Raw genomic sequence first — 14,388 nt, 5'->3', positions numbered from 1 at the left:
GATTATTAGATTTTCTTTTTTGTTGTCTGCTTTGTGTGTGTGTGTGTGTGTGTGTGTGTGTGTGTGTGTGTGTGTGTGTGTGTGTGTGTGTGTGTGTGTGTTATTATATGTGACAACAGGGGTCAGGGTGTGGTTGGTGATTGAGGAGGGATGTTATGGGGGTTAAATGTTGATTTGTTGTATATGTGTTGGGTTTTTCTTCGTTGTGTATAAATATGTATCAGTAAAAAATTATAATTGAATAAGAATGAAATTTCTGCTTTAAAATGTTTAAATACATTGGCCCACATACATGTTTTATTTTTATAAGATAAATGAGGGACACATGTGATGACTTTGCCATAACTTTTTTATTAGCACTGGAAATTAACTTTATTATTTTATTTGGCTTTCATTGTAGTGGGCATCTTCTAATATGCCTCTTGCTGCTTCTGGAGAAAGAAAATAAAGTATCTGTCCCTCTCCTTTTGCCCCCGTGAGCGAGTTGTATCCATTTAATATAGATGCCAATGTATTGAAACCCTTACAATATGCCTCCTATTGCTTAGATTCTGTCTCCGATAAGACAGTTGGCCTATGGCTCATATTTGCTGTGAATGACACTTAGCTATGCTTAAGCTATTAAGCCGCATTCGATTCTCGAACATTGCGTTAATTAAAAAAATACAAATAAATTAACTTTACACTGACCAGTTTCTCTCACCTCGCGCAACGACAATCCTCATGTTTATGGAGTCAATTCCATACATTCATTTCCCTTCCTCCTAAATCGTTTCACTGATTGCAAGTTTGAATTGCCCCTTGTGTCGGAGCTATTCGGTATTTAGGGGCGGGGCAACATATGTCACTCCGCCCCAACGTGTCGCCCTTCCCCATCGTCCAGACTGCAGTCTGTGGCTACTCGACGATTCTGTAGTTTTGGTTTGGAGGAACGACAAGTAATAAGACATTTTACAGTCTTTACTGGAAAATTGTTTCCTCAACACACCAGAACGGCATTACTAACGTCTGACAATAAATTAATCACATATAACTTTAAGTGTATTCATGTATTCCTTATTTGGAAATTAGCATTTTACGACAATTTCGTTTTGTGAAAAAGAAATCGAAAGTAGTAACTAGCAACCAGACGGTAAGTAGAAATCTCTGCGTGCTATATATTAGTTCAGATATTTGCTCAATTTAAAATGAGATTGTAATGTTGGTTATGCAGAGTTGTTTTTAACTTAAGCTACTGTAACTTTATCTGCCATAGTTTGACAGGTCAAACTGTCAATAATCTATCATGGAATATTACTAACTATTGACTGTTTAATCATTACAGAGAGAGTCTACACAACTCTTCCTGTCTACCAGCGTTATTTTGTTTTGTTTACTTGGAAACATAAATAACATACGGATACACATGCAATGCTCAGAGGAAGTGAATAACTATCAAAGGGAGATTCCAGTGCTTTAGGCCCATCCCCGCATACACAAGCCTGACTTACAGTACTTCAATTTTCCAAGTGACAGTTTTAAGAAATGACTTCAGCCGACAACAACGAGTACTTCATCATACTTGCAAAACCACCCTCACCAAATGGGTACTTAAATGCTGGTGAAATATGCTACATATCAAAGGAACGATATGATGCATTGAAAAAAAGAAATGACACAAACATTATTCCTATAATTTGTATTGGCTCATCATTCGATTCACACCTTAATGCAAGTCTTCTGCACCCATTGACTCGCAGGTCAGCAGAATTACTGCTGGCTCTTGATATGAATGAGGAGCGATTAAGGGCAGTGGATGATCATGAGGCTTTACAGAATGCTTTGGATTTGTCTGAAGGTTGTCAGGTATATGTGGAACATAAAGGGCAGTTTCTCAAAGGTGTGATTAGATACATTGGCAGTATTCTACATTCTTGTCCTATAGCAGGAGTATTCTTTGGTGTGGAACTGTTGGTGAGTAGCTTTTATGTGTAAATCAGAATGTGTTTGTACTTGCGTAGAAGAGAGTATGGAGATTAAGAAATAGAAACAATCCTTTTAAGATTAATATGACAGCCCAAAATGTTCTGCTGTTCTCAGGGTGAAGATAAAGGGAAAGGCCTGAATGAGGGCTCCTACCACTACAAAACCTACTTCAGTTGTTCCAAAAACTCAGGGATTTTTGCCCCTTTTACAAGAGTCAAACCTATGGATCCTAAACCTTTAGTTCCCCTGTCCAAGACATCTACTGAGCCACTCGTGGTTGGAGACCGAGTGACCTTTATTGATGATTGTGAATATGTCCACCATGGCATGGTTATGAACATAAGCGACAAAAAAATGGTTCTCATATCCACTGTGAGTCATGACTGCTTGCTATGGTATTGACAAGTTTAGTTAAAACACTGTCCTTTGATCTAAGCACAAATTTAGGGATGCACCGATAGGAGAAATATTTGCCGATAGCTATTTAAACAAAAAACATATCTTATACATATTGATACCAATATTTTGCCACTTATCTTATTTTGTCATTAGATCACTATTTTGCTGTTTTAAAGAAAATTAGAAGATGAAAAGATATGAAGGTACAAAAAAAGAACAAAATATAACAACATGATTGATATAAAAAAAGGTTATTTTGTTCTTCTAAAGCATATTTGCACTCCAGTTTTTGCAGCGCTCACATTTCACATGTATGAACTGTTTATAATAGATTATAAAAAATTCATACTATTCATATGTTGGGCAATTCTACGGAAATGTCAAAAACACCATTTAAAAAAAAGTTTTAACCAAAACCCCCTTTTAAATTCTGTGTTATAGTAGCATAATGGATTATTCTATTAGACTACTAGACAAAGCCGCAAGAAAGAATACAATGGAATATTACGTGTTCTTAGGATTACAACCCTTCTACACATTATGGCTATTATTATGTCTGGATTGTGCATTGAAAGTGTATTACTAATTAATTATAAATAAACTATTGTTTTTTTAATATCAGCATTTTCATGCGTTTAAACCATATGCATATTGTTTTCATTTGGACAATAATTGACCGATAAATATCAGCTGCCGATACATAGGTGCATCCCTACAAATATCAGAAACTGGATTGGTAAGATGAAAGAATATCACCTGAATTTTGGAATAAAAAATAAAGCCCCAACATAAATATGTGTCTGTTTTCAGGATAGGGATGAAGATGGGAAGCAGGGGGGAGAGCTAACAGTTCCGTTAGATTGTGTCATTAAAGAAGAGCTGTTAATTAAAGGTAACATAAGCATAAGTCATTACAGGTTTTCATGCAGGATTCACTCACTGTGTCCTGTGTTATTGTGGAAATTTGTGTTAAAGCATTAGTTAACCCCAATTGAATTTCTTTCTTACATAGAACTCAAAGGGAGATGTTAGACAGAAAGTAAGGGACTGATATCCTCAGTCACGATTGTATGGGGGCTTGCAATGGAAGTAAATAAGAAAGTCATGTGGGTTTGGAATGCCGTGAGGGTGAGCAATAGACAGAATTTAGATTTTTAGATACAATGAAAGTAAATATTGACAGAGACTGTAAGTCCTCCTTTTGTGTTCCACAGTAGAAAGAAAGTCATGCGGGTTTGGTTTGGAATGCCTTGAGGGTGAGTAATAGACAGAATTTAGATTTTTGGGTGAACTGTCACTTTATTTGGGCATGGGCACTCTTAAAGTCAATAAATTCAATCCTGTCTGTATAGTTGATGTTGATTTCATAAAATCTTTGTCCTTATGCTGTTTTTTGAGAACAGATGAATGTGAAAAAATGGACACTTCTCAGGGCCTAGAGATGGGGAATGTTACTGATTCTGCAGATATTACTGTTGGCTCCCTTGTGCAGGTGATTCTGGGTAAAGGACCTGCTTATGGAACTGTCCGCTGGATTGGATCTCTCCCAGATTTCCCTGAGATACGTGCTGGGCTGGAACTGGTATATTCATTATATTGGCATATATTATCATTATATACATCTAGTCATTATAAGCACATGTTCTGATCTTTCAGGAATCCCTGTAGTGCTTTCACAGCTCTGAAAATGAAATGAATCTGCAAGCGTCATGATATGTGCAGTCACCATGTATTAAACTAATACAAAAAAAACTTTTAGGAGGATGCCTGTGGAGTGAATGATGGAACATTTAAAAAAAAGCGTTACTTCTCCTGTCTTCCAAAATGTGGATTATTTGTGAAACTGGCATCCTGTCAACCTGATGACCGTTTCTCTGGTGCAAAGGAGAAAGTGTTTAATGGACATTCTGGTAAGGACCTGTCTTGGTTATCATGGTCCATGGATTTTATGGAGTTCCAGTATACAGTGTATTTCAGTTCTCATAAGGACTGCAATGGAAGATTGTGGTCATGAATAATATTGGAATGTTGCCACCTAGTGGAAGGCAGATCTATAACAGTTGCATTTTACAGGACAATTTTGCCCCACTTTTTTCTCTGTAACAGATCATGATGAGGCATTAGCATCTTTGGCACAGGAGAATGTACCACCTGTTAGATCAGAAGATGTGTTAAATCGATTGGTTGGCCGGATGAAGGGAGTTCAGGGTCACTGCAACTCCTGTTATATGGACTCTGCCCTGTTCAGGTTAGAACTCAGCTCAGTTCAAGCTGAAATGCTAGGGATGATCTTTTGTCATATACTGCATACTCTAGGTATGAATCTTATGTGTATCATCTCAATAGCAATTGCCAAAATAGAACCATTAATTAAATAGAAGTAAAAAAATATATATCTTTAAATATATTAATTTCTCAATAAAAAAAAAAATGTCTTTCAGTTTGTTTTCCTGTTCATCAGTCCTGGATTCTCTGCTTTTTAAGTCCATACAACGTGCAGACCATCCAATTCAAAGCACTCTACTGAAGGACATCGTCAACCCTCTCCGCAGGTCAGCTTATGGCTTAAAGGGATAGTTCTCCCAAAAATGAAAATTCTGTCATCATGTACTCACTCTCATGTTGTTCCAAAATATGTTAATTTCATTCCATGGAGCACAACAGGAGATGTGACATTAGACAGAATGACAGCCTTATTTACATTTCATTTTCATTGTATGGACAAAAAAGAATGCTAAGAAAGTGGTTGGGGTTTGGGACAACATAAATATGAGTAATTGATTACAGAATAAAACATTTTGATAACACTATCCCTTTAAGTACAGGAGTACTTTTCCTTTGTTAAATTACTTTTTGAAAGCAGTTTCAGTCACCCATATTGCACATACAATATCTGTGTTTTCACAGTCAGCTGTTTGGATAATGCGAAAAAAAAAAAAAAAAATTGTATTTTTCCTCATTTTACAGAGAAGGTTTTGTACCAGAGAGGAGTGTGATGAAGCTTCGGCAACTACTGCAAAAACGAGGCCACTGCCCCACTTACACCACAGATGAGAAGGGTACGGTGTTGTTTTGATAACATAATGGTATTCAGCTTGTTTATTTATGTCAGGTTTTAAACAGAAAATGAATTGTTCACCCTTATGCTGTCTCAAATGTATGACTTTCTTTTGCGGAGCACAAATGAAGATATTTTGATGGAGAATTGTTTGGTGTTATTTTTACAGCATATCTCTATCAAAATATATGTGTTTGTGTTCCACAGAAGAAAGAAAGTCATATGAGTTTGAGATGTCATAAGGGTGAGAAAATGAAGAGAGAGTTATAATTTTTGGGTGAACTATTCCTTTAAGAAAATGTTTCCCCCTATTTATGTCTACAAAATCAAAACACAGATCCAAAACATTACACAGCTGTTTCTTTACATCTCATTATCTATTAAAGATCTCTTGGTCATTTGAAAGAATTGCTCCACCCAACACTAAAGTAATTAAAAAAAACTTTTATGCAGTACTTTTTATGATTGTGTGCAGATCCCGAAGAGTTCCTCTCTCTCATCATGCAAGAGGTTCTGTCGCTAGATCCTCCACTCAAACTGAGGTAGAACACCTTTTCAATGTCTGTCTTTTTACTTTTCTAATGCAAAGAAATATGTTTTTAAGGTAATACAGGGATCAACAATAAGGATTTTTCTGTGGTCTGCTCAGGCCAGAAGATTTGCCTTGCCAATATTTTCACTGGCCTCATTGAAGAAAACAAAAAAAGGCAACACATTTTGTGTGTCAGAAAGAAATTTATATACACTGATCAGCCACAAACTTAAAAACACCTGCCTAATATTGTGTAGTTTCCCCTCGTGCTCCCAAAACAGCTATACTTCTCACCATAATTTTACAAAGCAGTTATCTGTGTTACCATAGACTTTGTCATTTCGAACCAGTCTGGCCATTCTGTGTTGACCTCTCTCATCAACAAGGCATTTCCGTCCACAGAAATGCCACTTTTGGAAAGTTTTTTGTTTTTGGCACCATTCTGAGTAAATTGTTGAGACTGTTGTCTGTGAAAATCCCAGGAGATCAGCAGTTACAGAAATACTCAAACCAGCCTGTGTGGAACCAACAATAATGCCACAGTCCAAATCTCTTAAATCAAATATTTTCCTCATTCTGATGGTTTATGTGAACATAAACTGTAACCCTTGACCCATATCTGCATGATATTATACACTGCAGTACTGCCACAAGATTGGCTGATTAAATAACCGCATGGATGATTGTTGGTGCCGGGCTGGTTTGAGTATAATATATATATATATATATATATATATATATATATATATATATATATATATATATAAATAAATAAAATAATAATAATAATATATATAAATATATATGTATATATACAATTATATATTATCACTTTATTATTTATCTATTTGCTTTTTCGTTTTTGTTTTGAGTGCAATTTGAATTTAGATATGTATTTGATTTAAGTTTTTTAAATAAATACATTTAATTTTCACTGCAAAATCAATAAAGCAAGAATATTCACTGTTCCATCAGCCCCGAGGTTTCCGATGTAATTGGATATTGCGAGCTATATATATATATAGTGAAGAAAGGAACAAAACAAATTAATTCACAAACATGTATTTTCCCGGATAACGGAATACCCGATGGATAGAAGGGTATGTTGTCAATTGTTGTGAAACCATCTTTCAAAAAGTTGAGCAACACATATTTTAAATGCACTTTTTTTTTTTTCTTCAGTTTCATAGAACTTTTAGTTAAAATAAATTAAAAAAAAGTTCAATATTTGAAATCAGGGTGTCTTGCTTTATTGTGTAGGCTTAACCCCAACCCTGCTTAATGAAAATTATCCCATATTACCTCCTAACATAGTACTGGTGCTCGTTGTTTTCCTGCAGAGGTTGTTTTTCCAACCAATCAAAACTTGGTCGACCAAGACTCTTCTCATTGACTAACGGTTAGTCGACTATCAGGGGGTAGCCCTGATTGCAATGCATCTGCGGGCTCACGACATACAAATGCTGATATTCATCACATCACTGCACATTGAGTGCATCCACAGGAGACAAACACATGTGTATGCTTTGCATGGCAAGTTTTCCTGGTAAATCCAAACATTAAGACTAACATTAATACTTCACTTAACACAGTGACATCTTCTCAAGTTGTTACCTAGTAACAGTGGTAAACAGCTGCCGCTTGTACTCACGTTGATGAAGTAATTGGACTGTGGTCCGGACCCGAATAATATGATGTGAACAGAGACCAGTGGGAAAGGGTGGAAATGAATTTGGGTTCGGTCCAAGCAATCGAACCATGTGTGAAAGCACCCTTAGATGACATGAGGTTAAATTAAGATTAATTAATATAATTTCATTTTCAACTCTTTCTCTGCTTCAGGAGCCAGTTTGGTAATAAAAAAGACCAAGGCAAAGTACAAAGCTGTTACTTCTACCAAATCTTTATGGATTACAACCATCCATTGGTCCTGCCAACTGTTCAACAGCTACTGGAACATTCCTTTCACAGCAACAGTCTCAAACTATCAGAGGTACAATTCTCTGTGTATGTTTTGTGTTTTTTGTCTGTGAGATTCTACTTTTAGTTCTGCATTTTCTTGTGCTCATCCCGTTGAGAGTCTACATTAGATCTGCAGATGGTGCTGTTTATCTCTGCTTAAAATTTTCTGGAGTAAATCGTGGCCCAAATTGTACAAATAACCTGTGTGTTTCTTGACATCTCATTGCAACTGATTTATTTATTTATGTTTTATTCTTTATGCCTCCAGGTGCCTGCCTGTTTGATTCTTACTATGCCTCGCTCAGGGAAGAGTTTCAAAATGTTTCCAAAAATCATTCCTTCTACAGAACTGGATATCACTGGTCTTCTTTCTGATGGTAGCTTGCTTTAAAATCTAATCTAAATAGCAACATGTCAGGATGTTCCCAGCATTGTGTTTTCCTGTTTCTGCTCTATGAGATTATCTAATGTGTGAATGTTTACATACGTTTGTTTATTAGGTCCTCAGCAGTGTGTGTTGTGTGGTCAGTTGGCAAATGAGGAGTGTGCTGATTGCTTCAGGGATCAAGTTTTTAGTGATACCGGGTTCAAATACTTCTGTATGAAATGTTCTGCTCAGGTAGGGAACTAAACATACATTCTGCATTTATATGCATACTCTTAACATTTAGATATATAATTCGTAATTACAATATTTTGATTAGAGGCACAACCTGCAAAGTAAGATATGTAAATTATAGTGCAGATCTTTTCGCTTTGATGTCATTAAAATATGATATTATATTATTACTTTTAACCAATCAGGATATCTGAAGGCAACCCCCACAACACATGCCTCATAGAAAATTTAATTTAGGTGTTTTATGTACCTATCGCACTCAGGTTCACTCTCATCAGAAGCGTCGATGTCACAAACCTAGCAGCCTGCATCTTCCTCAGGGATACTCTTACTCACAGAGTTCAGGGTTTGATACACGCACTCCTCCACGGGAGAAACTAGAGCTGTTTGCTGTGCTGTGCATAGAGACCAGCCACTATGTGTCTTTTGTTAAATATGGACCACAAGATACTGACTGGATCTTCTTTGATAGTATGGCTGACAGGATCGGTAAGTGAATGTGTGGATTACGTGCTTGGTTTAGATTTTTGTAGGACTCTAAGCTTCATTCTATCAAAATGTTAGAATGCACATTTTAGAGTCATGCACTTACCTGTTTGTAGGTGAAAAAGATGGCTACAATATCCCAGAGGTGCAGGCATGTCCTGAGGTTGGGAAGTACCTACATATGCCTCTGGCTCAGCTAGCAAATCAGGTACCTCGAGAGATGGATGGTGTGGCGAAGCGACTCTACTGTGACGGTTACATGTACCTTTACCAGAGTCAGAGTATGTCTCTTTATCGATGATTAAATCAATGCTCAAGACAGACATGCACAGAAAATAAATAAGAACTCGCTATCTGAATATTAATGACTAGGTCTGCTTAGACTTGTGATAATTATCATAAAACTAAATGCTTCTGCTCAATGTTTCAGCATTTATTCAGTTTCCAAACATTTATACTTTCTGTTGGAATCAGTTTCCATGGACAATAATGCCTGGGTGGGTGGAACATGCACTTTGAATATGCTAAATCAGGATAATGACATTCCTTAGCTGATTTAGACTTGAATAAAATTAGTTAAATCCAAATGCCTTATATGTATATAGAAATTGCAAAAAAAAAAAAAATTGCTTCTCTTTAAAATGTTTATTATCTTACCAGAATGAAAGGAGGTTTTCTATTTGTTATTTTCTTCTAATGCCATCACTGAACTGTGAGCAAATCTACTGTAACTAGCTGCCCTAATTTTTGTATGTTGAAAGGGGGCCAGGACATTTTTGTTACATTTAATAATATAGTACATTTAATCATGACAGAATAAATTGTTGGAAATAAAAAACAAAAAACACATTTCTTTAAAACATTGTGGTTGATGACTTAAAGGGATATTTCACCCAAAAATGTAAATCAATTATTCACCCTCATGCCATCCCAGATGTGTATGACGTTTTTTTTTATTCTGCTGAACACAAACAAATATTTTTAGAAGAATATCTCATATCTGTAGGTCCATACAATTCAAGTGAATGGTGACCAGAACTCCAAAAGCTCCAGAAAGGAGATAAAGTCAGCATAAAAGTAATCCATTAGACTTAACATGTTTAATTAATGTCTTCTGTAGTGATCCTGTTGGTTTTGGGGGAAAATAGACCAAAAAACCTTTTTCATTGTACATCTGGCCATTGCTTTCTCTAGACATAATCATAATTTCAAGCTCGATTACATTTCCTAGCATTTAACGCAGGCATAGAGTGATACATTGTGCGATATGAAGAGTAATCAAGCTTGAAATTGTGATCGTGAAATCATGGTTTTGGTCCGTTCTCACTGAAACCAACTGGTTTGCTTCAAAAGACATTGATTAAACTAATGGTGTCTTATGGATTACTTTTATGCTGACTGTATCTCCTTTTTGGAGATCTGGTCACCATTCACTTACATTGTATGGACCTACCGAGCTGAGATATTCTTCTAAAAATCGTCATTTGTGATTAGCAGAAGAAAGAAAGTCATACACTTCTGGGCTGGCATAGGGGGGAGAGAATTTTCATTTTTGTGTGAACTAACCCTTTAAATATGGCAGAACTAATTTCCATTTTTGTTTTGTTTTTGAAAAACATTCAGTAATTCTGTATGTTCTCTCTGTCTCCTGAAAAACATGAACCACATGTAATGCCAGTGTCATAAATTATCTGTCAGAATGTTTTGATTTATTTCACTAGACATTCATTATACATGTTATCTCTCTTGAAAATTGGTTGTTTTTCTAGTGCATTTAAATCCAAATAAAAAGATTAACCAAAAAATAAATATGCCTTGACAGTGACACTTATGTGGAACAACATCCTCTAATTCCTCCATTTCTCTCTGCCTCAGTGTGTGCTTGTGTTAGAGCCACATAGATCTGATTGATCTTAGCTAATTACATTCCTCACTTTACACAACAGGGATACACCTGGATGAGTCTTTGCTTGTTTCTGTCATTTACATGAACCTTTACATGAATTGTAGTTGTTTAAACAACAGAAGAGGCAGAAAGTGATCAAAACAGAGAATGATGTCCTTATATGTGGGATAAAGTTGTGCTGTGATAAAGCTAACACACTTGGGTATGTGAATGCCATAAGGAACAAGCTTCTTGATGTTCTGATGTTCACTGTAAACATGTACATCAAATTGAAATGTTTATTTTATTCCCTTAATTAAATAAGTTACTTCCAACTTGATCATTTTGGAGCTTAAATCTTTTCTTTCCTGTTTTTAAAGCAGGATTTCAGGCATTTGCACACACTCAGGAAAAGTTCCAAAGACTGAATGTCTGAGAACTGTTGCATGAACGGAAATTTTATAGAAATGTTTTAAAGAGTATTAGTCTTCCACCTGCAAAGGGATAGTTCACCCTAAAATAAAATTTCTGTCATCAATTACTCACCCTCATGTCCTTCTAAACCCATATGACTTGCTTTCTTCTGTGAAACAAAGTGACTAAAAAAAGCAACAAATTGTCATGAACTGATCCATAGGACTTCTGCACTGTATTAAAGGAATAGTTGAATAAACAGTTACTTTAATAATCTTTAGAGCTGTCAAAATTAATGCAATATATGCAATATTTTTTACCTTAATCACACATTTACCATTAATAAAGCATAAACCAGCAAAAACAGTGGTGAGACTAGAGCGGAACCATTGCGATGTGTTCCAGGACCTTTTAAAGCTATTTGTATGTACAAAGCAAGACTTGTGACAGAAAGCAAGTACTTTGCAGCCTCTGTAAAGTGCAATTAAATTACCACAGAAGCCTCAAGCCTTAACCATCATGAAAATACAGAATGAAATGTTGTCTGTGCCACTTTTCATTTGGAGATCAAAGTGGCGCTTGGTGCTGGCATTGACGCCTTGATTGCTGTAGCAAAGTAAATAGCCACAGTCTGCCAGCTGATTAATATTGTGGAGAATGAGAGTTTACAAGATTTATGGAGGGGATTTGTTATTTCAATTCGTGAAACTTCCACTTAGGCTTTGAGAAACTTTCAGTGTTACTTGAATTGATGCTATTTGAGTGCATTTCTATGTTTATACTGTGAAAGATTTTGTTTAGAAACTTTTAATAAAGCATTATATTGTCACTTTTTTTTTCTTTCCTAAAAATGGAAATAAATGCATTTTGAAACATTTTCCAATTTAAAAATCAATAAATAATCAACTGACAGCAATAATAGGTTTTAATTGTTTTGTCTGGCACTTACAAACTAAATCCCTGTCCTCTCAAAGCACCCACTTTCTCTTTCTTATTCTCTCTCTTTCAATTAGAAACAATTTCCTTTTTCTTTTATGCTGTATCCATGCTGTCATGTTGAGCTCTCTTATCTCTTCCCTTGCTGTAGAACAAAGTGAATGCATGAACACACAGCCAACAACACATGCTATATTCACAAAGCATTGTCAAAGGCAGAGAGAAGAGCAGACCTGTTATCGGCAAGCAGGGCTTTACAGGCACAGGAAATGTACTAATGCTTGACTCTAAATCAATAAGTGCTGCCTGCATGATGACCTCATTATGCAGACAGAACTTAGCACTGTGGATGGAGTCAATGTCAACTGCTTTCACCTGACAAATTAATTTAAATCAAATTGTCATTAAAGTGAATTAAATATAATTACCTGTGTCAATATTACCAGGAATAATTATAAAAAAATCTCTTTATCTTTGATAATAAAGCTGCATGCTTTTTACGGTGAGAAAAAAGTTGGTCTGAAATGCTGTGGCAGAAATTACCCATCTGTGTGTCTAAATTGGGTCAATCCAATTTCCCATATGATTATGTTGCAGTATTTGAAGTCAATAAAGTGCAAAAGTCCCTGAGAACAAGAGACAGGGTGAAAATGTGAAGGAGAGAAGTTTGGGAGAGTCTCGGATCTAAAGAAAAAGGGAATGTGGAAACAGGAAGGGAAATGAGCAAAATGCTTATCACATCATGAAGTAAAGGTTATTGAATGACACTTAAGTGAAAAGAGGTTACCAGGGAAACCACAAAGGTTGGGCTAGGCTATTAGGGGATACTCTACTCTGCTCTTGACCTTACATGTCTGTTATTGATATACAGAGAGAGATAAATAATGGGGCTTACTTAGAGGATCAAAGGAGAAGAAACTATTGTCTGTCTTCAAACATGTCAGAAAAACTGAGAAGTGTACTTGAAATAGCTAGAACATCTTTAGCACCCTTAACATAACCTTTGTACCCTTAAGTGCTATCATTCAGGCAAGCCAAACATGGTAGATGAAGGATTTAAACATTTGAACTAATAAATGACATAATATTTTGAAAACAAGGATTTTTGCAAGGTAATTCTGATAGCTTTTTCTTAATACTGTCCTTTATGGAAGAAGATATAATCCATAGCTGATGTTTGCAATCAAAGAGTATGGTCAGGAAAATTATACAAATATTGCTCTGAAAAACTGGACATATTAATGAAGAAAGTAGACAATGCAATGGAGGTTACTTTACTCTCTGGATTGGCAAGATATTGGGTCACAAAGTTACATTTTAATCAAAAATATAGACAATTCATCATGAAACTTTTTGATAAAGTGAGTAGTTTAGCAGCTTTTTGATCAATAAAGTGGACAACTGAGTATGCACTGTTATGATTTACAAATAACTTGCAACACTGTTGTATGTATGATAAAAATACAAAGAATGTTGATTTACACTTAATCTTGAACAAGGACACAGTGAAGAATTGCATTCCCTACTAGATTATAAGCCTCACAGACGCGATAATTAAATTAATTTAAAGTGGAGCTAGGCAACCATTTCAACCAATATATCATATTTTTTAGTAATGTAGATGGTTGCTTAGTGGGACTTGTCCAAGAATTTATAAAGAATCTAAAAGTATACCTTGGAGAGGGGAAAGCAGATTTCACTGTTTCCAATTGTAGCCCATTTCCTATTCCGAGTAAATGTTTGAAAATATTATTTTCAGTAAAATTTTAATTACTTTAATCTAAACAGACTACATACTTAAAATATGTCAATAAAGCGGGACACTCTACCAGGATTGTTCTGAAACGCATAAGTTATTAGTGGCAAGTTAACGTAAATGGATGACATGAATTTAGTTGGCACGGTTCTTTTAGATTGCACAGCATAATTTGATGATGTTATAATTTCTCATAATTATCCCTTAAATTGATAGAGAATTATCTTTTTGATAGAACATGTTCTTTAATGGATATACACTGATGAAACAAAACCTTATGACCACCTGCCTAATATGCTATTGGTCCTCTGCGTGCTGCTAAAACAGTGCCGACTCGTCGAGGTATGGAATCTACAAGACTCCTGAAGGCGTCGTG

The 14,388-nt window shown here is 35.6% G+C and overlaps 1 protein-coding gene across 2 annotated transcripts; it reads left to right on the top strand.

The window, feature by feature from the left end:
- Positions 1-892: 892 nt before the first annotated feature.
- LOC127646813 (ubiquitin carboxyl-terminal hydrolase CYLD-like) lies at positions 893-12,126 on the top strand. Of its 2 annotated transcripts, XM_052130716.1 has the most exons (16): positions 893-1,132; positions 1,325-1,953; positions 2,080-2,337; positions 3,175-3,256; positions 3,579-3,620; positions 3,768-3,946; positions 4,124-4,274; positions 4,471-4,612; positions 4,806-4,916; positions 5,332-5,423; positions 5,898-5,964; positions 7,797-7,947; positions 8,185-8,293; positions 8,417-8,535; positions 8,799-9,024; positions 9,138-12,126. In XM_052130716.1, exons 2-16 carry the CDS (start codon positions 1,525-1,527, stop codon positions 9,320-9,322), a joined length of 2,343 nt encoding a protein of 780 aa, XP_051986676.1. In that variant the 5' UTR covers positions 893-1,132; positions 1,325-1,524; the 3' UTR covers positions 9,323-12,126. The 2 variants fall into 2 exon arrangements, with proteins under 2 accessions (XP_051986676.1, XP_051986677.1); XM_052130717.1 differs by lacking the exon at positions 3,579-3,620 and having other exon boundaries at positions 9,138-12,125.
- The last annotated feature ends 2,262 nt before the right edge of the window (positions 12,127-14,388 follow it).

The sequence above is a fragment of the Xyrauchen texanus genome, chromosome 7 (assembly GCF_025860055.1).
Source record: "Xyrauchen texanus isolate HMW12.3.18 chromosome 7, RBS_HiC_50CHRs, whole genome shotgun sequence".
NCBI classification, from domain to species: Eukaryota; Metazoa; Chordata; class Actinopteri; order Cypriniformes; family Catostomidae; genus Xyrauchen; species Xyrauchen texanus.
This window is presented reverse-complemented; position numbering and strand designations above follow the sequence as displayed.

Excerpts from the sequence above, each read along its gene's own strand:
- LOC127646813 (XM_052130716.1), top strand. The coding sequence starts at position 1,525 with ATGACTTCAGCCGACAACAACGAGTACTTCATCATACTTGCAAAACCA. Across the intron at positions 1,954-2,079 it reads TCTTTGGTGTGGAACTGTTG|GGTGAAGATAAAGGGAAAGG; the intron begins GTGAGTAGCTTT and ends TGCTGTTCTCAG. Across the intron at positions 2,338-3,174 it reads AAATGGTTCTCATATCCACT|GATAGGGATGAAGATGGGAA; the intron begins GTGAGTCATGAC and ends GTCTGTTTTCAG.